Source organism: Pseudochaenichthys georgianus, chromosome 19, assembly GCF_902827115.2.
Source record: "Pseudochaenichthys georgianus chromosome 19, fPseGeo1.2, whole genome shotgun sequence".
Lineage (NCBI taxonomy): Eukaryota > Metazoa > Chordata > Actinopteri > Perciformes > Channichthyidae > Pseudochaenichthys > Pseudochaenichthys georgianus.
Window position 1 is genome coordinate 21,985,212 of NC_047521.1, and position 27,364 is coordinate 22,012,575.

General features: G+C 40.9%; 2 protein-coding genes across 7 annotated transcripts in view; both read right to left on the bottom strand.

Moving 5' to 3' along the window:
- Positions 1 to 20,487, bottom strand: part of rab11fip3 (RAB11 family interacting protein 3 (class II)) — a 31,141-nt gene extending 10,654 nt beyond the window's left edge. Inside the window, exons 1-5 of one of the 4 annotated variants that reach the window (XM_034107018.1) lie at positions 19,589 to 20,487; positions 11,261 to 11,354; positions 6,532 to 6,602; positions 3,766 to 3,938; positions 208 to 405 (exon numbers count right to left, since the gene is read on the bottom strand). In XM_034107018.1, the coding sequence (XP_033962909.1) occupies positions 208 to 405; positions 3,766 to 3,938; positions 6,532 to 6,602; positions 11,261 to 11,354; positions 19,589 to 19,666 (614 nt within the window). In that variant the 5' untranslated portion in view covers positions 19,667 to 20,487. Of the gene's footprint in view, positions 1 to 207; positions 406 to 3,765; positions 3,939 to 4,542; positions 4,716 to 6,531; positions 6,603 to 11,260; positions 11,355 to 17,593 lie in introns of those variants that run through there. The other 3 variants (XM_034107017.2, XM_034107014.2, XM_034107019.2) reach the window with 3 other exon arrangements.
- A 1,194-nt stretch (positions 20,488 to 21,681) lies between these two features.
- On the bottom strand, positions 21,682 to 27,081 carry decr2 (2,4-dienoyl CoA reductase 2, peroxisomal). 3 transcript variants are annotated; one of them, XM_034107526.2, is made up of 10 exons: positions 26,974 to 27,081; positions 26,311 to 26,412; positions 26,133 to 26,201; positions 24,203 to 24,254; positions 23,975 to 24,110; positions 23,602 to 23,726; positions 23,250 to 23,343; positions 23,066 to 23,170; positions 22,223 to 22,411; positions 21,682 to 21,994 (listed from the first exon to the last, which is right to left on the bottom strand). In XM_034107526.2, exons 2-10 carry the CDS (start codon positions 26,409 to 26,411, stop codon positions 21,960 to 21,962), a joined length of 906 nt encoding a protein of 301 aa, XP_033963417.1. In that variant the 5' UTR covers position 26,412; positions 26,974 to 27,081; the 3' UTR covers positions 21,682 to 21,959. The 3 variants fall into 3 exon arrangements, with proteins under 3 accessions (XP_033963417.1, XP_033963416.1, XP_033963418.1); XM_034107525.2 differs by having other exon boundaries at positions 26,855 to 27,047; XM_034107527.2 differs by having other exon boundaries at positions 22,162 to 22,411; positions 26,855 to 27,047.
- Positions 27,082 to 27,364: the final 283 nt, after the last annotated feature.

Consider the following 27,364-nt stretch of genomic DNA (forward strand, 5'->3'; position numbering starts at 1 on the left):
ACTGACTCCACTGATAAAGAGTTCAGGCAGCGATAGACCGACTGTCATTGATCTATACCAAACTTCCCCCCAAAAAAGGCTAAATATTTACTTGTGCAGCCAACTGACATAGTCACCTGTGCTACCTGAGCTTAGTCTAATACCTCATATAAGAACGTTTAAACATGTCCGTAAAGAGGTACTCTGGTTTAGTCGTGTAGGTCATACCTGGGAGAGAGCAGTGAGGAGCCATTGCTCTGTGCGGGTGTCTTCTCGAGAGGGGAGAGTCCCTCCCCCTCCCTCCCCTCCACGCTGCTCTCCAGTAACTCCGAGGTGTTACTTTCCCCAAAGTCCTCGAAGTGCTCCTCCTCTCCCCCGATGACCGACACCAGCGAGTGGTTGTGCAGCTCCGAGTTCAGGGAGAACCTGAGGGGGCACAGAAGAAAGGATTACTGTGTGTGATCCGATGTGTACACAACAACGGAACGGTTAAGTTTAGGCCGTGGCCAAAAATAGAGGGAAGTGTGTCAAGTTTAGACGGGATAAAAATGGACGTCTGACTGGAGATAGAGAGACACATTAGCCATTAGCCAAAACAAACAAGCCCCGTCTTTTGAGTTGAGAAAAACGACATGATGCCATAATATTTGAGCAATAGTACAAGTTGTGTGCTGGACCCAATAGTTGGGATATAACTAGAGGCTTTAGTAAATCTCAAACAAGTACAATTGCTTCACCCAGAAAGAGCGGCAGTCTGAAGTTCAACGATCACTTCAAAGGTAATCTGTTAATTCACATTAATCCCAAAGTCTGCTTCGGTTGAAACTAAATCTCTCCCGGCTGGTAATGCAAAACCACGAGGGAAGAACGTGAGAAGAACATTAAATGTGAGTCTGGCTTAAAGGTGGGGTAGGTAAGAATGGAGAAACCAGCTCGAGTAAACTAGAATTTGAAAGTAGACAACCGAAAAAAATCTGCCACTTCCTTACAGAGCCCCTCCTCCAACCTGACAGGCAGGTAGGTAGGCCATCCAGTTACTTTAGCCGGGCCGGCTCAGATGATTGGTCGTGCTTTTTGCAGCGCCACGGCTTCCACAGATGACATATTTTAATGTATTTATTGTCAAAGCATTTAATGTATTCATTGCTATCGGGATGTTAAGAGCATTCCATGGAATACAACAAGTGTTTCTGAAGTGAATTACCTACCATACCTTTAAGAGATTTTATTAACATCGCTGATAAAAACAGGTTGTGACTTTAGTTCCAACACAACTGAGGAAAACTCTTCTGGAAGTCTTTGCCTGGAATGGTGAGGTTTAAGCTAATCAAGTCCTTTGTATTTGTTTAACAGGAAAGCTGGAAAGATGGCCTTTCCTGTCGTCTAACAGGATACGTTCGATGTCTGAAGCAAACACAGGACGAGGAAGTCTAAATCAGCAGAAAAGCTTGCCCTTTCATGACACAACGACAAAGATCCTTTTCATTGATTACAAGACGAAAAAGGGCTCACTTCAAAGCTAACGCACCACCACCAAAACCTAAAACTGTTATAATGTCTTCTAATTTGCTTTCACCAGACATCAATGCAGTTTAACCCGCAGCAATTTCTTCTGCAAACACTGTGCTCCACTAGGAAACACAGAACCAACTTTGGAGACTTACCCTTCTTCCGGGCTCCGACAACATGGCCCCATATTGAGGTCCCTTGCAAAGGGGGACGGCGAGGAGAGAGAAGGCATCTTTAAAGGCCCTCCGCTGCTCTGGCGTGAAAGCCGTGGAGCAACTGGAGTCAAAACCCCCGACAACCAAAGTGGAATTCTGAAGTTTCACAGGCTACACCGATTTAAAACAAAACAGCGACTCTCCAGCTGGGAGGGAAACAAAAAAAAAAAAGGAAAAAAAAGGGGTCTGCTTTTGTAAAACGGCTTAGTCTGTGTTCCTAATGAGCTGCCAATCAGTGCCATATGACTGCATCGTCTGTGCCACCCGAAGGAGGCGGTACCAGGGAGGGTTGACCGCGAGTGGGCTAATCAGATTTTAGGCTAAGCAACAGCCAACAGACAGTCCGCTGACCTTCTAAGGGCCAAATGTGTGTGGGGGCGGTTAATCCTGTTAGTCTTAATCCCCCGTCCAGTGCATACAGTATAATCCAACTCTGAATATGGCGAGAGCTAGCATGGCAAACAGTCAAGTTTAGGTATTGATCCTTTTGTTGCATTTACTAGCTATTAAAACCACTCGCAGTAGCAAATTGTTTGTGACTTGCAAAACCCTGTAAAAAAGGTTTATGCATGAAAGAATGCCAAGGATGTGAGTCAGCAATGAGTCATCACAATTTGATGTACACACACAGACTGCCACAATGAGAGAATACGAAAAAGGTCACAGGGTCGTACAGTGTTCCCGTAAGCAGAGGCGATGGAGAGACTGAGATGATCCAAGGCCACAGAAAGAGAAAAAGGCAAAACACAAAAAAAGAGCCGACTCAACACTTCCTGGAATTCAAGGCTCAATCGTGGAATAGGAAGTCCAAACACATCCCCGTCAGGGAGAACACTCTGAGCCGTCACCAAGCCGGACAGGCGGGTCACAGAGTCAGCAGATAGCGGCCTCAGCGCTGTGCACTTCCTCACTCCTGTTGGACCTAACACTACAGCAACGAGGGGTTCCAGATATATAGACATCTACAGTAACTACCCATCGTAGACAAAAGGAGAGAAGGAATCAAGATGACAGAAATCAGGGTTTGATGTGCACCTTAAAATGTATCAAATCTCTTGCTCATCCTACTCGTCTGAGGCAAATAATGGATCACAGAAGCACATTTTGTTTCTGTGGTGCTACTCTGTTTAATATGGTATAATTAAAATGGAAAATAGTCCAACAAAGGCTATTATTATGCAGACTATTTATTAATAGACAAAAGCCTCATGACACAGGCAGCAGGGCTCATTAGCAAGAGATTTGAAATGCAGTACTATTTTGACTGCTTTGAGTCGACAGTGGTGGTTTTAAGTCGGGCTGTGAGGTGCACATAGCTCATAATAATAATAATAATAATAATAATAGCCAACACTTCTCATATTATTTTCTTACGATGTTAAGAATCTAAAGCCAAAGAATGCGAGATAAATACAAAATGTGACAAGAAATCTTAGAAAATGCTTAGGTTTAGTTGTATTTCCCTCAGTGTGACTGTAAGCGTCTGCTTAGATTTGAGAGAATCTCCGTCCTATTCAGCCTTCACAAAATGATGATCCTCTCAGACACACTGAATGGTGGAAGGCGTCTGCTGTTTTCAAGGTCTTTGGCGCTCACACTGTGCTCATTTCAAGTTATCTCTGAATAGGCTGTTCCTGTTCAGACAGAAAGCATCAACAGTCAATGATTATGCTGCCTGGGTGAGTGTGGCCTCAGACTTTCCCTGACAATACATTGAGTATCAATACACGAGGAGCGGCACTTGAATGGATGAAACCAAGAAAAAGCAGAGTAGGATAAATATCTCTATGTTCGACTTTCTACCAAAGGTTTGATCCGTCTGTCTGTTGGACCAAAGTGATCCGGCACCATATGATCCGTGTGAAAGTTCAGCGCAGGGCAAGAGCCAACCCCTAGCTGGAGATTTGACACATTTACGATAAAGTTCTGCAGCCAGCAGCATTATGACGTTTATCACAATTGCATCGCAGAAGGCATTCAGGGACGCAAGTCGCCTTCTTAGCGTTTAACACAAAGATGTAGACGTATATATGTAGTGTAAATGGCTGAAGATTTTACCGACCTATTTCCACTATCTTCCGGGTCGTGCAGCGTGGCCTCGATGCCGCTGTCCGTCTCCACTTCCTCGTGCATCTCGGGGGGCACCAGGGCCCCCGTGTCCTCATCGGTGAAGGTCTCGCACTCGCTGTAAGTGCTCTCGGAGCCCAGGTACGCACTGTCCGTCACCTCATTTTGCTGAAGAACAAAGAATAAACACATTACAGTATGCCCATTAAGCAGTAAACAGACAACACAGATCTCCATGGCAACAAAAAAAGCATTAAAAGACAGTATTTTACAAATAAATAATAAAAAACACAGCAATCCTCCTTTGCTGCAGCAATATTGCAGATAAACAATTAGTGCCGCAATCATCATTACAATTATAAACAATCAGGATTATGTGCAATCCTGTGAAGCGAAAGGCAGGTAGCACCCCTACGGGTTGATGCAGTTTAAAAAACAGCCATTTCAAAGATGATCCATTTTGAATGTTCAGGTCTACTCCGTAGGTATCGTTGCCAATTACGCCCAAACGCATCACAGAGCGAGAACACACTTCAGAGACGCTCTGCTGTGATTCAGATGGCTGTTCCAAGCAAAAGAAAACCTGCTGCATAAACACCTACAGTATAAGCAACAAGTTCAAAGTAAATGAGTAAGCAACAAATGCTACACTGCGGCATGCCAAGAAGAACATCTGAAGCCATTAGCAACAAGAGACACTTCATCAGGTATCAGAGCTGTGAAGCAGCAATAAAGCCCAGACAGGCGAGTCATGTTAGAAAACATAACGTACCATTATAAATGCAGCGTTGGGAGAAGCCGGGCCCAGAGGGCTGTCCACCATGCTCAGAACCATTCTCTCAAAGGAAGAGAAGCCAGCCAGCCATGAGAGCTAATAACTACTAATGCTTCTTCACTCTCAGAGGGAGAGAAGAAAAAAGTGGAAAAGAGACTGCAACACCTCGTTGAGCTCCACTGGGTGGTCAGAGGGGAGGAGACAGAGGCAAAGTCCAAAGAGTGGCAGACGTCAGCTGTAACGCTCAACCAGCCCACTTTCTACGCTTTCGAATGACACACGATCAGCTGGATAATCTCTTCTGGCTCCCGTGAGCTTCCCTTCCTGGCCCGGTGTGTGACAGAGTCAATCATTAAGCCATGTTCTTTAATGCTGCACAGTGCAGTTAAAGAGTGTAAGCTATCACAACAGTCATAACTTCTGGACTGTGTGCCAATAGAAAACTAACAGGTAGGTGAATAACCGTGATCCCTGTAAACAATTACTGCTGTTTATGTTTTTATTTATGAATCCAAAAGGGAAATGTAGCAGCAGCAGAACATATTTAGTAGCAGGAAAAACAGGGTGGTGGACGGGGCGTTGCTTTCCTCTGATGCCAGGCCCAGGCGGAACAGCCTCACCTTGCCTGTTTTGAAAGCAAACAGGGTGAGAACAGCGCGGCCATTGAGAGAGAGGAACCCTTTTCTGCCAGAAACCGGAGGGAAAAAACAAGGCCGGGGACACAGGTGTGGCGTCTACTTCAAGCGTAAACACAAACTTCCTCAAAAACCCCACGCACAGGTTCCAGTGAACAGCAAGGACGCTTCAGAAATCACTGAAATGTACTCATTGTTAGTGTTCATTTTCAGGTCCATTTCTTTTTTATTTGAATAAAACATAAAAAAATCAGTTCTCAAGAAAATGTAGGAGAGGAAGATCTATTTCTGTTTACAATGATTATGGATAAAGCAATACGATAAACTGATTATTTAACAACAAGTAATTCAAATCATGTTCATTTCACCCTATCCCTTATAGTTCAAGATACAAATCGAAATGTTCTTATTTAACAACATCCTTCACTGTGTTCTTGAGCGGTCATTTCATCAAATCAGGCTTTGTGTAGGTGTCAGACAAATGCCTGCTTCTTTCAAAGAATGATCATCTTATGAACTCATAAACTAGATTAAAGTGCTGGGAACTAGGGCTGCTCAATTAATCGGACTTTAATCGCAATTACGATTATGGCTTGCAACGATTACGAAACAAAACACATCGAAATAAAACGATTATTTTTTTATTATTGGTTTTTCAGTTGAATTATACTTAACAGTTCAGGGTAATCAACTGTTAAAAACATACTGTTAAAAAAGAAAAAAAATCTCCAATAAATTGATGTTTTCAAAGTAAATGGATAATCGTTTTTAATAATATCAATTATTGACCCAAATAATCGAGATTATGATTTTTGCCATAGTCGAGCAGCCCTACTGAGAACCCATTCACACTCCGACTCATGGGCCTGTACTTCTAAACCCTACCAAGAGAGGGAGCTGATAGGGCGCCGTGTTCAGCCATGAAAACAACAGTCCTCTCCAGCAGTGCTCTCAGTGAACACAATAGCAAGAACACTTAAATTCTGCAGAGGCCAGCAACAATGATGGTTAAATATACAAGTTCCAGGGAGAGAGGAATTCCAGATATGTTAACCGCCACTGTAAAAACACCAAGTCCACATACACGCATGTAAAAAAACTCTGGCACATTCCAGCTAATTCAATATTTGTCAAGGAATACTCAAAAAGCCAGCCAGAAACTATTCAGTGTGAGCCAAACCAGAGTGGTAATGATAGCCCAGTGGATTTCAGTGGGAAGAGAGAGAGAGTGCACGGGGAGTTCAGCCTGCGAGCGTCACACTGCGCTGCTGTGTGCAACAACTGGGAGCACAGACTGGACCACATGCACAGCTACAGAGGGGGGGGGGGGAGCTTCCTGTGCGGCGCTCACCTCGTCGTATTCCTCCTGACAGCCCACCGCTCCATCGCCCGGACTGTAGTTGTAGATCTGTGGCTCCGGACCTGTGGATACGAGAGGAAGAAGGAAGGTTTAATGTGCGCAGATCAAACACATTAAGTCAAACCGGAAAGGAGGCTCCACCTAAACAGGACTGGTGCAAACAACGCAGGCATCATGAAGAAACAAGGTGTCCCAGCAGGTTCATGCTAGCGCTAACACACTGAAAATACACAGAGCTTTGCTTCTCATCTACTGTATAACATATGGTTGAAAACATAAACTCTATCGTTTTTGTTTCACATGCAGTCTGCAATGTAATAACCATTTGTGTTGTGAATGAATACATAAGCAATTACATGCAAAGGAGACTGTAAGAGCTTTTCAGAGATACAAGTAATGATAACAATCCAACTCTATGCCTAACTGGATTTTAATGTACATTTAAAAGTCTGCCAATATCATAAAGAAGATCTATGATTAGACTTCCCCCTGTTCAAAATGGCCTGATACATCTGCTACAGTATAGTACTTATCACTGAATGTTTTATAATGTATCCTTTAAATTTGTAGTCATTTAAAATGAACTTTTCTTACCCACAAAAAGGGAAACAAAAGTATTGTGTGAATGGATGCATTATAAAAGCCATTAAGCGGGGGGCACTTTGAATTGCCTTGTGTTGAAAAGTGCTATTTTTAGTGGGGGTCGACCTCAAATCCTCTAGGGGGGTCCAGGGGCATGCCCCCCGGTAAGATTTTATTTTTTATTTTGTAGTTAAATGCATCAATCTGGTGCATTTTGAGGGGGAAATAAAGAGACGAGATCTATGGAAAAACCTATATTAAACAGAACTGTATACATTTCAATAATCATAAAATCATGGCAATAACCAATAACATACCATTTCCAATATGAAAAAAACACTGAAACTTGTTTATTAATTTATTTTTGGTTCATTTATAGTTGTGAGTGTGTCTGTGCTCCTGAATCAGCCTCTCCCGTCTCCCTCCTCTCCCCCCTGCTCCTCTTTGAGGCAGCAGCAAAGACTAGTTTTCTCGCAAGAAGTTTTAAAAGTGTATCTTACCTTTTTTCACATAGTTAACTTTTTATTTATTTATTCATGCATATTTTACTAATCACATTACATTTCATTTAGCTGACGCTTTTATCCAAAGCGACTTATAATGACCGATTACAGGGGCATTCTCCCTGGAGTAACTAAGGGCCTTACTCAAGGGCACACTAGTGGTGGTGTTCCTGGCGGGATTTGAACTCACAGCCTTCCGATCTTCAGCCCACCTCACTATCCATCTAAACACTCCTTTACCTCACCTGAGCTGAGGTTATCCCGAGCTTGAATGACACACAGAGACCAATCAAGGGCTTTGATTTATGATCTGTATGACAGTGGCCATGTCGGCAGGCCACATCATGTGGACAGCCAGTCACCCTGTGAGGCAGGCCACTTAACAGGCCAGAAGGAGGCGAGATCAGAGCAAGGGAGCGAGGGATCATTGTCCACAAGTTAATCGATCGCAGATGGCGTCGTGGTCACGGACGAATAATAAAAAAAAAACGAAATGGGTCGCGAAATATACTTGGGCGGCCGTTAATATACCTGGGCGGCCCGCCCAAGTATAGTCTATGTGTGGGAAACCCTGCTGTTGTTTTTTCTCAGGTGAAGTCATCTCTTGGTGTAAGTAGCAATACATTTGACTGAACTCTTAACAGAATAAATCGTCGAACCTTTGTTTGTCAAACTGATATCCCTGCCTGTAGTGTGTTTGCTCAGCACGTTTTAGAGTGCATGTCCTAGTTGCCCGACGCTGGCATATTTACAGTCAGCAATCTGAGCGTAATGTGACAGGTAACGTTATGTAACTTTTAAACTCGCATTTCAAAAGGTGAGGAATATCATGAAATAAGTATATGTGGGGAAATAAAGCAATACACAAAGGACAAGAGGCAACCCATATCCAATGTAAGTTTGTCAATACAGGCCTCTGTTGGGAGCACCTGCGGACAAACAGTGTAACCTGAGGCGGAGCGGCAAGATGGAGCCACTGCGGCTCCTGTGTCTAGTAAACAGAGCTGCGAGTAGCACCCTGGTGACAGAAAGGAGCACAGACTGTGTTCAGGAGCTGCCAGCAGACCCCAGGGTTTTGTCTCATAAACCCGTTGCTCTTCGAGACTCGTACACATCGCAGGCCATTGAAGTGCAGTGAGTCTGCAAAACGCTAGCTTCTGTTTTAGCAACACAACAGCAGCTTCTTGGCGCGATGTCAAAATATCAGGAATATTTCCAAGACTAACTTTTGTTGTTGCAGACATGCCACAGCCACTACAGGGAGCAAGGCATTTCCATGGCCTGCAGGCTTCTCTTTGTTAAAAAGGAACCGGTGCCACTAAATAGTTGTGCAGGAAGGAAATTGGTGGCATGAAGGCCTGCAACCATTGATTATTCTAGCCTTGCCAGAGTATCTAGTATATTTTTTCTAGATCCGTAGATAAATAGTTGTGTCTATAAAATGTCAGAAAAATAAAAAGATGTGAATGCAGCTTCTCGGAGTGCAAGGCAAAGTCTTTAAATGTCCTTTTGTATCAGTCCGAAAAACTAAAATATATTCACATTAATTTGATATAAAACATAGAAAAGCAGGAAATCTCAATATTGGAGAAGCTGAAAAGAGCATTTTCTGACATTTTTGATCAACGATTTATCGAAACAGTTGGGGATTATTTATCTGTCTGTCGATTAAAGGTGGGGTAGGTAATTCACTTCAGAAACACTTTTTGTTATATTCCATGGAATGCTCTTAACATCCCGATAGCAATGAATATATTGAATGCTTTGACAATAAATACATCAAAATAATGTCACCTGTGGAAGCTGTGGCGCTGTAAAAAGCACGACCAATCATCTGAGCCGGCCCGGCTAAAGTAACTGGATGGCCTACCTGCCTGTCAGCCTTCCATCTGTGCACAAACTTATCTCGTGCCCTCATTGGTCATGTGCACGTTCGTGTGTGTTGGAGGAGGGGCAGATTTTTTTCAGCTGCGTACTTTCAAAGTCTAGCGCACTCGAGCTGGTTTCTCCATTCTTACCAACCCTACCTTTAAGGGATAAATTGACCCATCTTTGAAGATTTAGCAGAGTGCAATCAAGCTAATATTAAAACTAGACGACTGGTTAGGAACTGGTCAAAGAAGAGATGGGGAAGAAACTGTGGTAGGGAACATAACATTGGTGTAAAAAAAATAAAATAAATGCCTTTACAAGAATAGTGGAATTCTTTCAGCACTGTGTGAACGACCTAGGAAGTTACAGTACAGGTTTGGTTTTCACACACTAATGGGAAACTGTGAGGAAGTAACTGATGCATTCTCGATATGGCTGATTACACAGAGAAATACTAAAGGGAGGGAGCGAAGAGAGGAGGACAGTGAGTAACGGGAACATTGTCAATGATCCCCAGTTGTATTCTCACTCATTACATCATGGTTACATGATATGCGAGTTAGCGAAACAAGGCAACAAAACAAACGGATTCAGGGACACACGGCTACAATGAATAAATGGCAGAGGAGTTTATATAATGTGTCATATTATTTCCTATTTCCGCAAAAATGTGTTTTAGTAGATGTTTATACCTGTCTGAGTACTCGGTCTTAACAACAAAGCTTTGTGAGTAGTGACACGGGTGAAACAGAGAGGCCAGAGCAGAGGGAGAGGACAGTGAATTATTTAGCTGAATAGGACTCTCTACCCAAACCCCGTCTCTCTGCCACTCCCGCTCTGATACCTCGCCAACGAGCCCATGTGTCCGTGCATCTCATGCTTTCCAGCGCATGACTTATTAATGAAAAGAGTAACCGGAGCTGTGCAACCCAGAAAAGCTTTGGGAAAGAAGGCCACCAATCAATATGCGGGGTGGATCCAGGCAAACAGGGCACTATCGCCGTTACGTCAACACAACCTGTGCATCGTGTCAACACCACCGGCGTGTGCTGTAAACTGCTGGTAGTGATGTCACTTTGGGGTTTCTAAATCCATAACATAACTGTGAAGAAGGGCTAATAAAGTGTTCCTATTTAAGGAGGAAATACAATATCATTACAAGATTAATTTTAAAAGCATATAAAGTGGAACAGGAGTGCAGCAAAGGGATTTAAGACGGAATAACAGCAGTTTGAGTCCACAGAATTTGGGTCAGTCTTCTGCCTATCCTTTTAAAATCCCTCAGCTAAGCGATGGATGTGAACATACTGTGTTGACAACATGATTTGAGCGCCATGGGGAATACGGAGAGATTGAGCCAGACGCTGGAGACTAAATGTAGGTGTAAGTATTTATTGCCTGGGCAGGTTTTTCGTTTTACAGCAGAATTGGGTTAACGGCAGGTTAGCCAAAGGAAAATAGAGGAAAATAAATGTTCTAACACACACACACACACACACACACACACACACACACACACACACCGCGTACTACAAACAGATAGAATACCAGCATCAGGACGCAGAAGTTCACCATGTAGCAACGTTTCTATGTCAGCATATTTTTTTGAGTAGGTAGGTTTTTCAGATCATTCCATGTAGAACACAGAGTCTTCCACAGCAGGCCAAAAGGTGCACAACAAGAGAACACAAGATAATACGTTTGAAGGGAAACCATTGAGACATGTGACTTGCACGACATGAAAATAAAATCTCATAACTCACCTCCATTGCTGATTGCAGTGATTCCCCGGTGGAAGTCTTCAAAGCTGATCACTCCCAGACCACTGGGATCCAGAAACTTGGTCAGGTCCTTCACCTGAAAGAGTAAAGAAACACGACATTTAAAACTTCCATTCCATCATGGCAGCAGCTGCAGAAAAATCCTTAATCCATAGCATAATGTTCCGCTTGGATGCTTCAAGTTGATGTAAAAGGGAAGTTTTCAGCCCATGGGATACAATGATATAACTGCACTGTTAGCACATTGACTTCAATAAAACAGCACATGCAGGGGAAACAGTCAGAACTTGATCCGATTTGTTCTACGTACATCTACTAAGAACTCTTTCTTGAGGTCATTTCAGTAACATGCAGAGTTACAGTACGTGAGCTGCAAAGACTTTGATTACAGAAGCAAAACGGCAACAATAAACACAACTTCTGAACTTTAAACTGAAACCAGTTTAGCAGACGTCGAGTGAGTTTAACAGGGTACAGGTTTGCAAAGGGTACAGCTTTTATTATCTTTGAACATGCAAACAGTTACTGAAAGCTTTGCCGTGTACCACCATCTGAAGTAATATAATTAAAGATAGCTTATGGAAGCAAGTAAGTAGGACATTTATTACAATGCATGCATGAACATTATATAATGTAAAGCAATAAAGCCTTGTGTGCACAGAAACTTAGCTGAACTCGGGTGTAATGCTTATGTAACTGCACCTACAGTACATACTGTATATTCTTCAGTCTGTAACCTGGCAACGGGCGGATGTGCGCATAAGTAACAACAGGAACTCAGATCATTGATAAAACACAAGTGTGCCCTGAATCAACTATTTCTTTTTAATAAAAAAGGGACTCCTGTAGGTGAAATTAAATCTGATCTGAGCCTTCACCTGTGTGTTGGCAGATTGCCCTATTTACAAAGACCTGGGAACTAAATATGCGCTTTGTTCTTTGCAGGATTATTGGGGCGCCAAGCAATCGAAACCTATTTAAACAAATAACAGACCAAAGTCAAATGTCATCCATCACGAAATTATGCTAACCCACTATTACAGCATAATTTAAGGGGTGTATGACTGACAAACTTGGAAGGAGCCTGGGAGTATGTCGGATGAGGTTTCAGCTCACATTATTCCTCGAAGAAGCTTAGCACACAACGAGAACACGGTCTTTTCACCGAGATGTTCAGTGTGTCCGGCCTCTCTCCTACACTTTTATGCATCGGTTACACATGAAAACTTTGCTTAGCAACGCTGAGCTCCAACTCAGGGAGGCTGAGAAGGCTGAAACTCCTAATAAACTGACTCCAAAAACCCCTGTGGCTTATGATCTGGGTTTGGTTAATTAAAGCCAGCTGTACTTAGATAGTTCAGCCACTCCCCTCCTCTCTCTCTGAGTGGATGTTCACACTGAAATGTTAAGTTTAACATCTGCATTCAAGACGCATGGTACTTCTTTCTCTGCAATTCTGAACCTACAGTCGATTTGCTACGGAAGATATACTGAAAGCTGAAGAAGGGAGGGTGAAGAAATGACTTCTTTAAAAAGGATTGAACTTGTGAAAAGAAGTGTGCGGCTGCGCTCAACGGTGGGCGTTAGCTTTTAGTTTCGTGTCACAATGGAGAATCAGAGTTGACTGAAAATAATGTTCCATGAAGCTGTTCAGAAACACCTCTGCTGGGTGAGGTGAGAAAACGGAGGTGTGATGAGTGTCATAATTCAGTTGAAATATTATTAGATTTTGCATCTGCAGTGAAATAGTGAAATGTTGGATAACATACAACTTATACAGCTGGAAAACCCAATGTAACAAAGCAACCAGAGCACTGTAAACCTACTATAATATGGAAGCAATCCATGGCCTACATCAGAGTTGTTACGCCTGTGCAGCAGTGCCAGGCCCCTCAGGCCTTGTGAGCAGAGCGTAGTGGCTATTCCTAGGTCTAACCTAAAAAAACTAGAGGTGATAGTAATTCCAGTAAAGTTTTATTTCTGCTCCAGGACCCTGGTAAAGCCTCTCCACAGATGTTAAGCTAGCAAACTGAAAGCCTCTCGCCTCTACTTGAGAGAAGACAGACTCTTTGAAGTATGGCATCCATTTATCACGTAATTGGTTAACCACTTGATTTATCTTCTGTTAAAAAAGGAGTACAAAAATCTGACTGTAGAACCACAACTATTTTGGGTCTTGTAATATGATCCTTGGTCGCCATTATTCAAACGTTTTTAGCAAACAGAAACAAAACATTTAAGCATATTATTGATAATGTTTACTGCAAACCCAAATATAAAAAAAGGGGTGAGTGCAAATTGACCAATTTAACTTATTAATGCATTAGTTTAATGTTGTTGAAAACACTGTTACGTATAGTCAATTTGTGTTCTCTTTTTTTGTTTTGATTGTTACTTTATAGTTTACCTGCCTCATTTGTTTTCTTTTTACTTAATAAAAACTGGTACTTATTTGAATACTGTATTAAAAGATGTCTTATCTGCCTCTCTTTGTTTTCTTAAATGTCATTCACAGTATTTTAATTGATAGTGTCTTATCATGTAATAATTGTAATTGTTACACCTAACAAGCACAGCCCAGAGAGACAGTGGAAAGACAGATAACTAACTTTAGGCAACTCTGTCAGTTCCACTGCTCAGCGGTGCAGACAAGGCACTGTGGTTTTTCTGTTTCCTCTATTTGTGTCTAATCAGTGGCGGGGCACGCCTGACCGCCTCCACACAGACCGCCGTTGTGCATAACCCCACGAAAAGAATACCCGTTGGTAAGAGTCTTTCCTGGAGGGGACTTCACAATAGTTCCTACACAAAACTCTGATAACCGTGATCATAAGCCTAGTGGGCTGGCAAAAGATGATGAAAAAAAAAATGATCTTAGGATATAAAACATTGACACACATAAGTTGACATAACAGACTAAAGTGACCTCAAGAGAGGGGGATGTTTCAGGGATTGGGACATTCCATTGTGGATTAGAGGGGCAGAACATAAAAGCAGCGGGTGAGGGGAGCGAGGCTGGCCAAAGTGGGGTCGGGAGTGTCGACTGACGAGAGACACGACCACAATGCAGTTCAGTACGGCTATTGTGCAGAATTAGGGTCAAAACCAGTGAGTGAATCCTATCAGTGGTGGCTAGGAAAATCTTTTCAATAGTTGAATTCACAGATTTGGCACATGCCTGCAGGACAGTTCATGTTTGAGGGCATTTCTTTCTGGTATTCATCAAAAAGTAGATCAGTACCCGATTAGTAGGCCAGCTTTCACTCCTCATAAGTGTAGTAAGTCTATGTCAAAGTGGTTTTCCTGAAAAAGATGTCTCACCAAGAAGAAGTGGTAAAAGCTACGCGTTTAAAAAAAGGCATGTTTTAAGTTAAATGTGTTTAAAAAAGTATTTAAAATTATAGATGCAACACTTACAATTAGTCGTCTTAACAAGAAGTCAATAAAAAGAAATGCACATACCGTTTTGAGAATAAATTATCTTTAAACTACATTTTGATGCAGAAAATAACATCAAACACCTCTCAGAAATGTAGTTTTTTGCACAGGATGAAAAGAAGGGAACTGAGGACTGAGCCCTGAGGGACACCAGGAGAGACTAGATTAGTGGAGTATTGGCAGTTTTATAGATAGGCATTTTTAAATATTTTATAGACCAAACAACAAATCTAGAAAATAATCTACGGATGAATTGTTTATGAAAATAATCGTTAGTTGCAGCCCCATTATCAATAGACTATGTTGCCTTCTTATTATTCTATGTGGCAGGATGCTCATATCAAATCCACACACAAAGCAGAATGTGTGTTTGCCCATGGTTACAATCATATCCTAGAATTATTCTGGATAAAATATTTGCATGTTTAGCAGACAAGCGCCAACATCCATGCAAATACCTCATGAATACCTTCCTGTTGTGCCTGACAGTGTGGTACACAATAAAAACAACCAAACTCTGACCATTTAAATATAAAAACCTGTGTATATGCTCACCAGAAAAGAAAATGTAATAAGAAAATCCCAACTAAACCAAGCGTGGTTAATCACACAATAAATCCTGCTAAAAAAACTCCCTGTGACATCTTAAGTGCAGCTCTTAACACCAGTTCCACTTGGCTTACATCCCAATGTGCAATTTAAAACTTTTATCGTTTTTAAGCAAACTTATGGATGTCCTAGAGTGACCCATTGCCCTTTGGTTTTCACAACCATACAGCTAAAATACCTGTTTTACCACCATGATGCAAGAGTATAATTACACTAATCTGATCCAGGCTTGAAAGTTATTGAAACCACTTTAAATTCCAGATAAAATACAAGGGCATACCAGGGCTTATTCAAATATGAAAAGCATATAAATATTGCAAGCTGATATGAAAAGATTAAACCATTTTCTAGCCCAGAAAATAAACAAACCGCACTCTTAATTCAGCTGCATGTCGGCCTTGTTAGATCAGACCTGACTTTCCCACTGGTCCTTGAGTTCAGCTAATGAATACCAAATCCACTGAAATATTACATCCATTATATAACATTCCACACATTCTGAAGATAAGACTGTCTCCTGCATGCCTACTTATTGTAAATGAAAAAGGCAAACACGCCAAAGCCTATGTCTGATCACGGAAGGATAGAAATCTGAGAGGAGTTTTTGCAAGGTCACAAAGAGCACTTGCAAACCAGAGAGCCGAAACATTTTAAAAAGACGCACAAGTAATATCAATCTGTACAATCTGGTTGGCAGTCCAAGGAAAACCTTTTAAGAGACAAAGACCCAAAGGAAACAGCTGGAACCTAGATAGTTGGGAGGAGAGACGGGGAGAACTCAGAAACCAAACACGATGAAATAACAGTAACACAGACCACACCTATGAGAGATGTCATGTAAATGTCTCATGTTCAACACTGCCTAGCAAAGCAGGTGGATTTGATTTACATTGATTAGACTAACAAAAGTTCCACTCTTGTCCCTCAAAACAAGGTCATGGGCAGTTGTACCTAAACCATGGAGTCCCTCTGACTCAGGAAAATACATTTTACTCTTAATCCTTCAAATTGTCTGCATGGGGAGGCACAGATACCTACGGCTAGACACGGGACAGATCAGGGGCAACAGAGGCGCTTTGAACTGGGGGAAAAGGGATTAAAAAGCATTAGTGAGCCGGCAATACACTTTGTGTGTGGAGTACCAACTAGTTCCCATCCTAACCCAAAAGCCATGTTCAAAGTTCAACAAAAAGAGGTAAAACTAAGCTGGTTAATATATTCAGAATGAAATGTGTTGCCTGAATCAGCCCCATATTTAAAATCGTATTTTAAAATTGCGATTACGGCTTGCAACGATTACGAAAACAATGTAATCGAAATAAAACGATTATTTTTGTATTACTTTTTTTGTTTTGGTTTTTCAGTTGAATTATATTTAAAGTTCAGGGTCATCAACTGTTAAAAAAAACATACGGTTCACATTTTTTCTCCAATAAATGGATGTTGTCAAACTCAATGAATAATCACAATTAGAATTATTGACCGAAATAATCGAGATTATGATTTTTGCCATAATCGAGCAGCCCTATGTTTAGGAGTTGTTCCTTGTCCCTTCACTTGCAAGTAACAGTGAAACTATTTCACAAAAGCAACACATGGGTGAGGGTGATGGGTGGAGAGAGGCTCATCCGCCATTTCTCTAGAGATTATCCCCAATCCACAGGATATGCAAATGTAGCGATGGCGGTTTGTCATTTGACATATGGAGAAGTGACGGGCCGGAGAGAATTAATTACAGCCAATATGCTTGACATACTTATCTGGATGATAACCCAAATCCAGACTCTTGAAAACTGGCCAAATATAGATGACAAACTAATCCAGGCATGGTTTTATTAACATGACGCAGTATTAACCAAATCTATAACACCAAATTATAGGAGCTGCTTTCTTTTGTAGGAAGCATGCAAGCACCAAACAGGGGGTTAAAAATCACACAGAGTTTTAGAAACAACAAACTAAAATGCCTTTATACAATGTTATATAAAGTTGTACCACCTTCAATCACTTTACTTATTAAAACAAAGAGATTAACATCCTAAAGGACTTGAAACACTCGTAGCAAATTGACTTCGGCCAGACGGATTTCAGCCGATTGAATTAAGCAGGCTTTTTGCAGGAAGCTCTGAGGTTAAGTAGAAAATCAATTATAAATCATTTACGTATATGGCGCTTTATATGGTTTTGCACAGAACTTCACTCAGCATGCATTACCCAGTAGCTGCAGGCTGGAGGCAAACAAGTCAACAGAAAAGGAAGGCATCTCACCTGATCGGCCCCATAGGCAGCAGCAAACTCCATAAACTCCTCAATACGAACAAATCCATCGCCATCTTGGTCTAAAGCATCGAACACAGCTTTTAGTGGGGAGACATCTTCCTCCCTCGTACTCTCAGCTGAGACCATTGGCAGTGAGTCACTTCCCACCATCTTAGAGAGCGATAAAGTCTCCACAGTTTGCTCACTAGTCCATCCTGCCTCAGGAGAAGAATTGTGTAAGTCCTGAACTGAAAAATCAAAAGAAGCCATGTCGTGACAATCTGATCCTTCAAGCTGGTTATAGTCCGTAAACATCTCCTCTTCCTTCTCTTTAGTTGTTGTATCGGAAATACTTCCAATTTGTACATCCTCCTGAGGTTTCAAGTCCCAAATGTCTTCGTCGTGGACCTCCTCAGCAGTCAGGCACAGATCCAAAGCCATTGCCTCGTTCCCCTGATTTTTGGCTTCAGAACAAATATTCTCATCCATTAAATCCTTCGATTCATCTTCCACATGGCAACTCTCACCGGTGGATTCACCCTGGATGAAGGCATCTTCAGCCGCAGGCACCGTTAGTGACGGAGGTTCAGCCGACAGACCCAGAGCAAATGAGTCATTCTCACCTTGTCGGTCTGAAGTCACATTTCTATTTACGGTAGCTCCTGCATGTTCCACCTCCGACGACTCTGTTGATAACTCTAATGGCGCACCTGTGCAGATAACAGAGGCAGGACTGGCGGGGCACAGGCTGAGACTGCCGTCACAATCTGGAACCTCTGAATCCAACAAAGGCACAGATCCTTCCAAACTCTCCAGTGGTGTGCTGTTGACGTGGTCATGTGGGAGGCAGTTCTCAAGTGAACCTATGCTGCAGGTAACAGGTAGATCAGTCACTTGATCAGGGAATAAACTTTTGTCTCCGGTTTCAGGTGACAAAGTCTCCCTGCTCGGTGAGGGAGGGAGTCCTGCCTGCTCCTCCTGTGACAGGTCCACCAGCTCCTCACTGACACCCTGTGGGTTCAACTCACCCGAGGAGGACTCTGCAGGGGGACAAGAGTTTTCACATGAGAGGAGATCTACCAACACAAATGGATCTCCTGTGTTGGAAATTCTCGATGGAGAGCCCGGTACGCTGAGACTTATTAGCCCAGATTCACTAAGGGAATTTGAGCTCTCAAGAGGGGTCTCCTGCATCAAAGTCAATTCCTCATGGGCTGTGTTTTTTCCAACCACATCAGTGAGTATAGGAGAAAATAACCATGACAAAGTGTAGTCACTTAGTTCATCAGGTGGCTCAGTTTTTTCTATGAAGGACAATTCCTCTATACAAGAACCATGGAGAGAAGCTTTGGAAATATTGGACTGATCTCCCTCAAACTGCAAATCTCCACAGGAAAAAGCAGAGATATTTATGAGGTTGTCCAACCCTGCCGGCTTGTCCTGGTAAATGTGTTCTTCACTTTGTTGTGATGTTTGATCGCCGTTTAAGAAATCCAAACCTGTCTGGCCACCCTTGTTTTGACAGAGCACACCTCCATTGTCTGATTCCAGAGAGTGAAATCCGAGAGGAAATGGCAGTTCTGTCTCCCACTGCGTGTGCCCCAAAGGGCCAGACAGGACAGTCGCTTCCATGTATAAAGTTGATCCACTTTACAAAGGTCACAAAAGCTGGTGTATTATCTCACTGTCCAGATCCAGCTCTTCAACTTTAATGCCATGTTTTTAAATGGCATTACACATCTCAGATATGATATGAAAGTATATAAAGCATTGTCTACCTCATTAAAACAATGCTGGGAGGCTTTGTATTTTTTTTAAGAATGTAGAGTGGTAGGGGTAATTGCAATAAGAGGTTCAGAAAGGCAACGGATTAACACATAGTATATTGTGTTTTAACTTCAGCAATTGCCATCCACATCTTGACAACACTGTTACCCAAATGTATAATAAATTCAAACTAAATTACTGTCTTACCCTTACTGATTTTAATGAGTTTTGACCTACTATGTGACTCTCTGTCATGGCAGGTCCTCTCCTGGTTGTTTCCAAATGTCTCCGCTTCACTCCATCCAACGCCAACATGCTTCACATCGGGCTGTAAACTGGCATATCACAGCAATGACTCCTCAGAAATTAACTAACTAAACGACTGACAACATATCCAACCGTGAGCCAATTTGAACAAATACAGATTAACACGTTCAGTCAACAGTTTGTCAACATTAGCTCAAACTAGCCGATTATCCTATCTTCTGCATCGCAAGCTAATTTGCTCAGGAGTCGAAAGAGCAGCGATGTGTTACTGTAAGCTAAACAAACCTCAAGTTAAAACCTCAAATCCCTCATTAGAAAACGGTGAACTAAATATAACACCGACAGTGAGAACTACCAATGAATTTATGCTAGCAACTAACGTTAACTCCTCCTTCGAGCATCCCACTTCTGCCGTGCCATTGGCCAGAGAAGATGCTAACTGACTAGCTAGCGAAATTAGCCTATTAGCTAGCAGACACGAAAAGCAGTCTTTCTCCTACCTCTCCGTGTTATATTACACCAAATGGTAGCTAGGATATTCCACTGTTTTAACAGGAAGCTAAAGACACTGTTGCCTTTGTTATAGTCCAATATTATGTCTTCATTTCGATACCGTTTTCCAGCGGCAAATCCACCTGTGTCAGGCCAGACGAGTGACGAGACGAAACCGATGATTCCACCTCAAATTCTCCTGTGATATCCGTCTCCAAAACACATCAGCCACTGCGTCCCATTTTGAGGTCAACAACGGAACAAAAAGGGGTTGAAATAGGACTAAAAAGCTCCATCATTTGGCAGTCAGTCCTCCGATGTTGATCACAGAAAACGGAAAGCTCTCGCATCAGCATCAGCAGTGTCCCATCCTCCGCCTCCTCCTCCTCCAGCCGCATACACACCACTGACGTTTCACGCAAGCGTACAAAACACCCCGCAGTATCTGGTTTCATAGCCGCTATCAAATAGTGCCTTATGATTTGTTTTTGCACAACACCCAAGGGTTTTAGTCTAGCCATCTTCCTGCACATATGCATACATTGTGGGCAAGCATCTCTTCACCACATAGGTTAAAGTTCAGGGTGAGCAAGAGGAGCTTTCAGGGACTTCAGGATGGTAGAAGTTTCAGTCTGTGAAATATAATCAACACTTAAATAAGACTTTAGTAAAATTCAAAGGCTGCCCTGCAGCATACACATTTATTAAAACTACCTGCACCTTTACCAGTTTGATACACACATCAATAATTGTTGTCAAAACATATAACATTATTCTGAAACGGGCCAATTTATTTGCATATGACTGCTTCTATTTTTGGTACTTTAAGTATATGTGGATGCTAATACTTTTGTACTTTTACTTGAGTAACATTATGAATGCAGGACTTTTACTTATGACAGAGGAATCCCACACTCTGGGTTTTCTACTTTTAGTTAAGTACAATATCTAAGAACTTATCCCACCTCTGCTTGTAAGCATGAACTATTCAGTAAAATAATATAAATGTACATTTAAAACAATATGTAATAGTTGGCAGACCTCAAGTGGAGAGAGATGTGTTTTGGTCATGTTAAGTGGTTGCAAATGTAATGTTTTGGCGCCCCCATCTGACTTACAGAAGTATTTGTTGTCTTCAGGTGTGCAATTGCTGTATCCTATTTTAGTCATCAAATCAAATGTTTCAGTCTGAGGAACACCAGAACAAACTATATTAAATTATAATTAAAATATTAATATTATAACATTTACATTTTCACGAGAGAAAAGTCATAACAAAAAAATAAGGTAACAGTACTACCAATGTCATATTTTCATTAATCAACTTGTGGCACCTTAGATTTGGTAGGTAGGGAACCACTTTTATCATTTATATTCGCCCTATTAATATAAATAAACAAGGGAAAAAATGTAAAAGTGTCACTTAATAACGAGGTATAAAGTAAAAAAACAAGTACAAATTCATAGCATCAATAAAATAGGTATGAAGTAAATGCCAGTCAAACTGAAAATAAGGCAAGATGGAGACAGTAGTTGTACAAGACTAAAACAAACAAAATGATTTGCCATAGTAAACTGTAATTATTAATGTTTTATTTATAAATGAAATGTATTACAAAAATCACATTAAACGGCATTTGATAAACATAACTATACATGAAATGCATGATGATGCTACACAGCATTGTAATGGGTAAAAAAACCCGGAATTGTTATATAATTGAACTATTAATATTATAAAATATAGCATTTCGTATATGTTTGTGTTAAACTCTACCAGCAATACATACTTAAAGCAAATACTGTACATGGCCAACAGATGGCCCCTAAATTAGTATTTTTTCAGCATTCACTTGTCTCTTTTCTTTTCAGATGACCAATAACCTGAAAAAAAGAAAGAAAATAAAAACAAGTGGATTAATAGGGGTTACACTGCTGTATTCCTGTCATCAGAACTTATATCAGAGATAGATGTGATACAATGCACAGAACATTCACATTTTCAGTCACACAGTCTCTCCACATGGAGAGCTGCACCTCCTCCTACACACCTGGGTCAGGAGGAGGACAGAGTATCCCCTGTTCAGAGTTTAGCAGATTTAGAGGCTATACCCATCAGCATGGAGATGTCGTTAGCGGAAGTCAGCCACGCTCCGCCGTCAGCCACCATGATGGCCCCCGTCACGTAGGAGGAGGCCCGGCTGGCCAGGAAGAGAGCGCAGTGGGCCATCTCAGTCTTGTTGCCCGCTCGCTGCAGAGGAATGGACTGAAACGCACCAGCAGCCTCGCCTCTGGGGCCACCTGAGGCATTAAGAGAAAAAGAAATACAAGCTCAATTACATAGAAATACTGCTTCCGTTTATTGTTATTTTATAAAAGACTGCTAATTAATCCTCTAAGTTAAACATGCCATACAAATATTCTAAATATAAATACCTATTCCACAAGTTTAATCATTTAACAAACATATGTGCTGATCCTAGCTACCAAATGATCATTTATTTTATGAATAATATCTATTTAAATGCCACTTATTTGACAAAATACCATTGTTGTTAGGGTCAGGGTTAAAAAAAGATAACTAGTAGTATTATTATTACTATATTCTAGTGTGATTCTTTTCAGAATTGAAATGATAAGCATAAACTTTGAATTGTATGCATTGTTTGTGTCTAGGAATATAGCATGTAGTTGGCCAATAAATTAAAAAGACATGATATAATGGATCAATCTTGTAGGAAATAGTAGGAAAAAAGCAACATTTTTAAGCCAAGGCCATTCATTTAAAAGTTTGATGTAACACAATTGATGATGCTGTAATGGCCATGGGATCAAATCAAAGTGTGGTGTACATGGGTTTTTATGGGGACCATTTTTCCTTAAGCATGAGACACAAGTGTTAATGGATTACCCATAAATCAGCTGTTTTTTGTCGATATAGTGTTAAATCTTTACCCAGTCTGCGGAAGCCCTCTGTGCCAGAGACAGGACCGGGAGCCACAGTGTTGACTCTCACCCCACTGGGGCCCCACTCCACCGCCAGGTGCTTGGTCATGGCATCTGGGGGACAAGAGCGGCACAATTCAGTCATTAGATTCAAATTTTAATATTATTTTATAACATTTAAAAAAGTTCTTACCATTTGCAGCCTTAGCAGAGCCAGCATGCACCTGAAGGGCCTGCCCCCTGTATCCAAGTGTTGCAGAGATGTTCACGATGCAACCACCATGATCCTTCACACAAAAATGATGAGTGTCAAAATCAATGCCATGGGTAAATGATGAAAATGAGATTCAGACAGCAGAAGCAGCACTTTAAATCCCATTTAGACACAAGGTAATCAATCATCTCTGATCCATACTGTCCTCTATTGGTGACCAAATTGAATTGCAATGAGCAAATCTTATTGAAATGATCAATAACACTTAACTAAGACTAGTGTGTCCTTAACTGAGACATATTGTGTCCCATAGATAGAAAGAATACTGTACCTGCAGCCACTTCTCATAAACCACCTTGCTGGTGTTGAATGTGCCCATAGTGTCTATCTCCAACACTGTCTTGAAGGCATTGAAGGAGAGTGCCGAAGCCGGGCAGAGGAAGTTTCCAGCAGCATCTGTCAACAATAGTAACCATGACTTTAACCAAAGCCATTAAAGCTAGTGACGTAATAGTTTGTTAAGGAGATTAGGGTGCAAAGATAGAAGATAAAGATACACGGAATTAGAAAAGTTGATGATTAAACCAAAACGTTCATAGTTGTTTCAAGGTCATTTGCACATATTCACCATTTAGACAACTTTAAATGTATTGGCAACACAAACTCGGTGATCATTTCCAGACATGTTTGAAAGTGTTACATACTGTTAACGAGGATGTCAATGCGACCCAACTCTTTCAGGGTCTCCTCCACAGCAGCTGCGATGCTCTCAGGCTGCCTCACATCGATACACAGAGGGAGGCAGCGGCGTCCAGATGCTGCAGACAGCTTCGTAGCTGCCTAGAGTGACACCAAATCAGATTGTATAAGGCCAATACATTTAGTTATAACTTGAGATACAGAATTTATGGAGAATAAGTTAGAGGAATCACCTCTTTGAGCTTGTCCAAGTTCCTACTCGCAATCACTGTGTCACAGCCATGTCTGAAAGAAAAGAAAGAGTTAAAATAACAACACAAGTATGTAATGCTTGAATAGATTCAGCCGAAGGGATGACAGGGGGATTCATTTAGGATGAAATAGTTAACAGAGTGAGGGACAGAAGTAAGTGAATGCAAGGTAAAAAAAAAAAGGATAAAAGGCCAAAAGCACACAAAAATAACAATAATTGATAAATGTTAGTGTCAAGAGCAGATGTTTTATTTGATGTTGTAAAATAGACAACAGGTACAAAGTTACAAAGTGTTCCACTAATTTAGCAAGAGATACTTTTACCACATGAGTAGAGTATTGTCAACTTTGTCACACAAGAATAATTATGAATGTCAGGCTGTGAGATAACACAACCAGAAGGTTTAAAGTACATACAGTCTATCTCAGTCACACATTTTGCTGTTGATAAATAGTGACAACATATTGCTGAGAGAGCATTTATTCCTTAACATGGATTTATTCTAATATAAACACATGCGCTCATAAGACCTGTGCATGTATGAATTAGATAAATTGGACTTTCAATATTTTTGATGTTCTTGCACTGGGCATGTTATGGCAAAACAATACGTGTTCTCACCAGTGGCGCCAGCAGGGGGGGGCCATGGCCACCCTGATATATGTGTTGGCCCCCCCACTGCCCCCCCCCACCACCACACACACCGCCTCGCCAGTCACGTATGCATAGTAGTTTATCTGATATTTAACAACAAATACACAGCCAGCGAGTCGCTTGATTTGAGCTTCCAACGCTCATACTGCAGCCCCTCGCTCTCCCTCTGCTACCATGGTCACTCTGACACTCGCGCGCACCACTCTGATTCGCACAGACAGCAGCAGGTTGCAGCAAAACGTTTCTTTCTACTGACTGGACTGGAGTTGACAAAAATCCACTAATGTGATTGTGATCTTTTTAATCATTTAAGTCTTCTACACACTTTAGGTCTACAGCTCCTTCAAAATGAAACGAGAATCTATGCAGTTTTTCCTCTTCTGTGTTCTGAGCCGACCATTAGTCAAGTTTGTTTTCATAATGTTCTGTATGCTAATTTAAAAAAAGGGTAACCAGTTTGTTTATAAAGTATAAATATACATTTTCAAAACAAATGGAATACAAGCTATATGTATTACTCTCACCACAGTGGCCTAATCTAAAAAAATAGAAAGATGTCTCGTCACCTATTTTCTGTCTAATTCTAAAAGGTGGTGTTTTGTATCATTTATAATGTTTTTAATTTGCTATAAAGGTCAATAATAGATGATGTTTTTGAGTTCAATCACAGTATGTATTTAGCATTTTATACCCCTTGTGTTTTTGGGTCCTGTTGAAATAAAATAGTCATGTTTTAAAACTAGATTTAATAAAGTCATGTCAATCATCTTTGATCCCAGTGTGACACAAACAGCTTTGTTCTAAAACTATTTATAACCTAGAGACATAAGATAACTGAAGAACATGTTGTGTTGCTGTTGTGTATTGTATGTGTTGAGAATGCTGAACATTATGTGCCTTACAATAAAGGAACTTATTTAAATTAAGCTTTATTTGTCTTTTTAAAAAGGAAAGAACAACTAGCATATATAAAAAACACAACAATAAATCACCAACACAAAACAAGGTTCTTTTAAATGTTGTTTGAAGTAAAATGTTGACTATCCGTATTATATTCACTTCAGATAAATAGTATCAGAAAATGTAAAATAAGAAACCAAAGTATATCAGTAGGTGATTCTCTTTGCCATTGTTTTCATCTAGTCTATACTTTTACAACAATTAAATTATTGGTTTTGGTGGGCCACCCCAATATTTTCAGTGGCCCCATTTGGCCACCCCTATGAAACATTTCTGGAGGCGCCACTGGTTCTCACCTCATGAAGATTTCAGCTATCCTCAGTCCAATTCCAGATCCACCACCTGTGATAAAAGCCACCTGATCTCTGGAAAATAAGGGGGAAACCATCATAGATAATGTAATTAGAACAGCAACAAACATGTCAACAACTAGCTCACTTTGGCCAGTCAATGGACAATTATTTTCATACGTACTTTAACAAATCTGGACTGTAGATGTGTGTGTATGAAGTCAGGCAGTCATCTGATCCAACATCTTCAGGGAGCATTTCTCCTTTTTTCTGTGGCTCTGCCATGCTGATTGATAATGCATATAAATGTTTAGCAATTACATTGACTTTAATCACATAGCAGTATAAGACTGGGCATAACTTCCTCTTAAACTTCTGATTCGAAGCACTTGTGTTCACATTCTGTCATTTACCTACTAAATAAACCACAGAGGCAGCAACTTTCCAGAAGACATGTAACACCTCCTGCTGTTACTCATATATAATAACTGAGTCAAGGCAGTTACATAAAAAAGGTTATGGTGGCAGTTATTATCACAACGATGCACTTCAAGGCTTTAGCAACTGATTGAATCAAATTCATAATGTAATGGTTGTATCTTATTTTGTCTATCCCTGTATACATATCAAGTTATTTTAATGCTTTCTACATCTGCAGACTGAAAACAGTTTTAAAATGTAAGGACTGCGCAGTGAAGTTTAGTTGAAGCTAGCTGCTGTAGTTTTACCTTTAAAAAACCAAGCTAGTTTGTTAGCGCTGAGACCGTCCAACTCCTTTCAAAGACACACGACCTCCACACGAAGCAAGACGTTTCTCTAACGAGCCACCTTCACATGTATTACTCACTCATTAGGCGTTTCTTTGCAGGGGACATTGTTTGTACCTTGGACGCTAACTTTTGCCTCTTTAGCCAGGCATTCTGGGAAATGAAGTCCGGTAGGGGTATGTTCAAGAGCACTGATACCTCACTGTCCAACTGTTGATTCAGACAAAGTTAATATAGGAAGAATGTCAGTGCTGGATAGTAACTAAACATATTTTCTTAAATACTGTACTTAAGTACAATTTGAGACAGTTGTTTTTGAATGCAGTATTTCCATTTCCTGCTACTAAATACTAGGTATTCCACAGAAAATCTGAGGCAAATAATATCCTTTTTACTTTCTTTGGAGAATCTAATCATAACAGATCATGTATTATTATAGGTTGAAATATCAACTCGATAAAAATTACAAGC

Excerpts from the sequence above, each read along its gene's own strand:
- decr2 (XM_034107526.2), bottom strand. The coding sequence starts at position 26,411 with ATGGCAGAGCCACAGAAAAAAGGAGAAATGCTCCCTGAAGATGTTGGA. Across the intron at positions 24,111-24,202 it reads ACTTGGACAAGCTCAAAGAG|GCAGCTACGAAGCTGTCTGC; the intron begins GTGATTCCTCTA and ends GTGTCACTCTAG. Across the intron at positions 21,995-22,222 it reads CGACATCTCCATGCTGATGG|GTTATTGGTCATCTGAAAAG; the intron begins GTATAGCCTCTA and ends TCTTTTTTTCAG.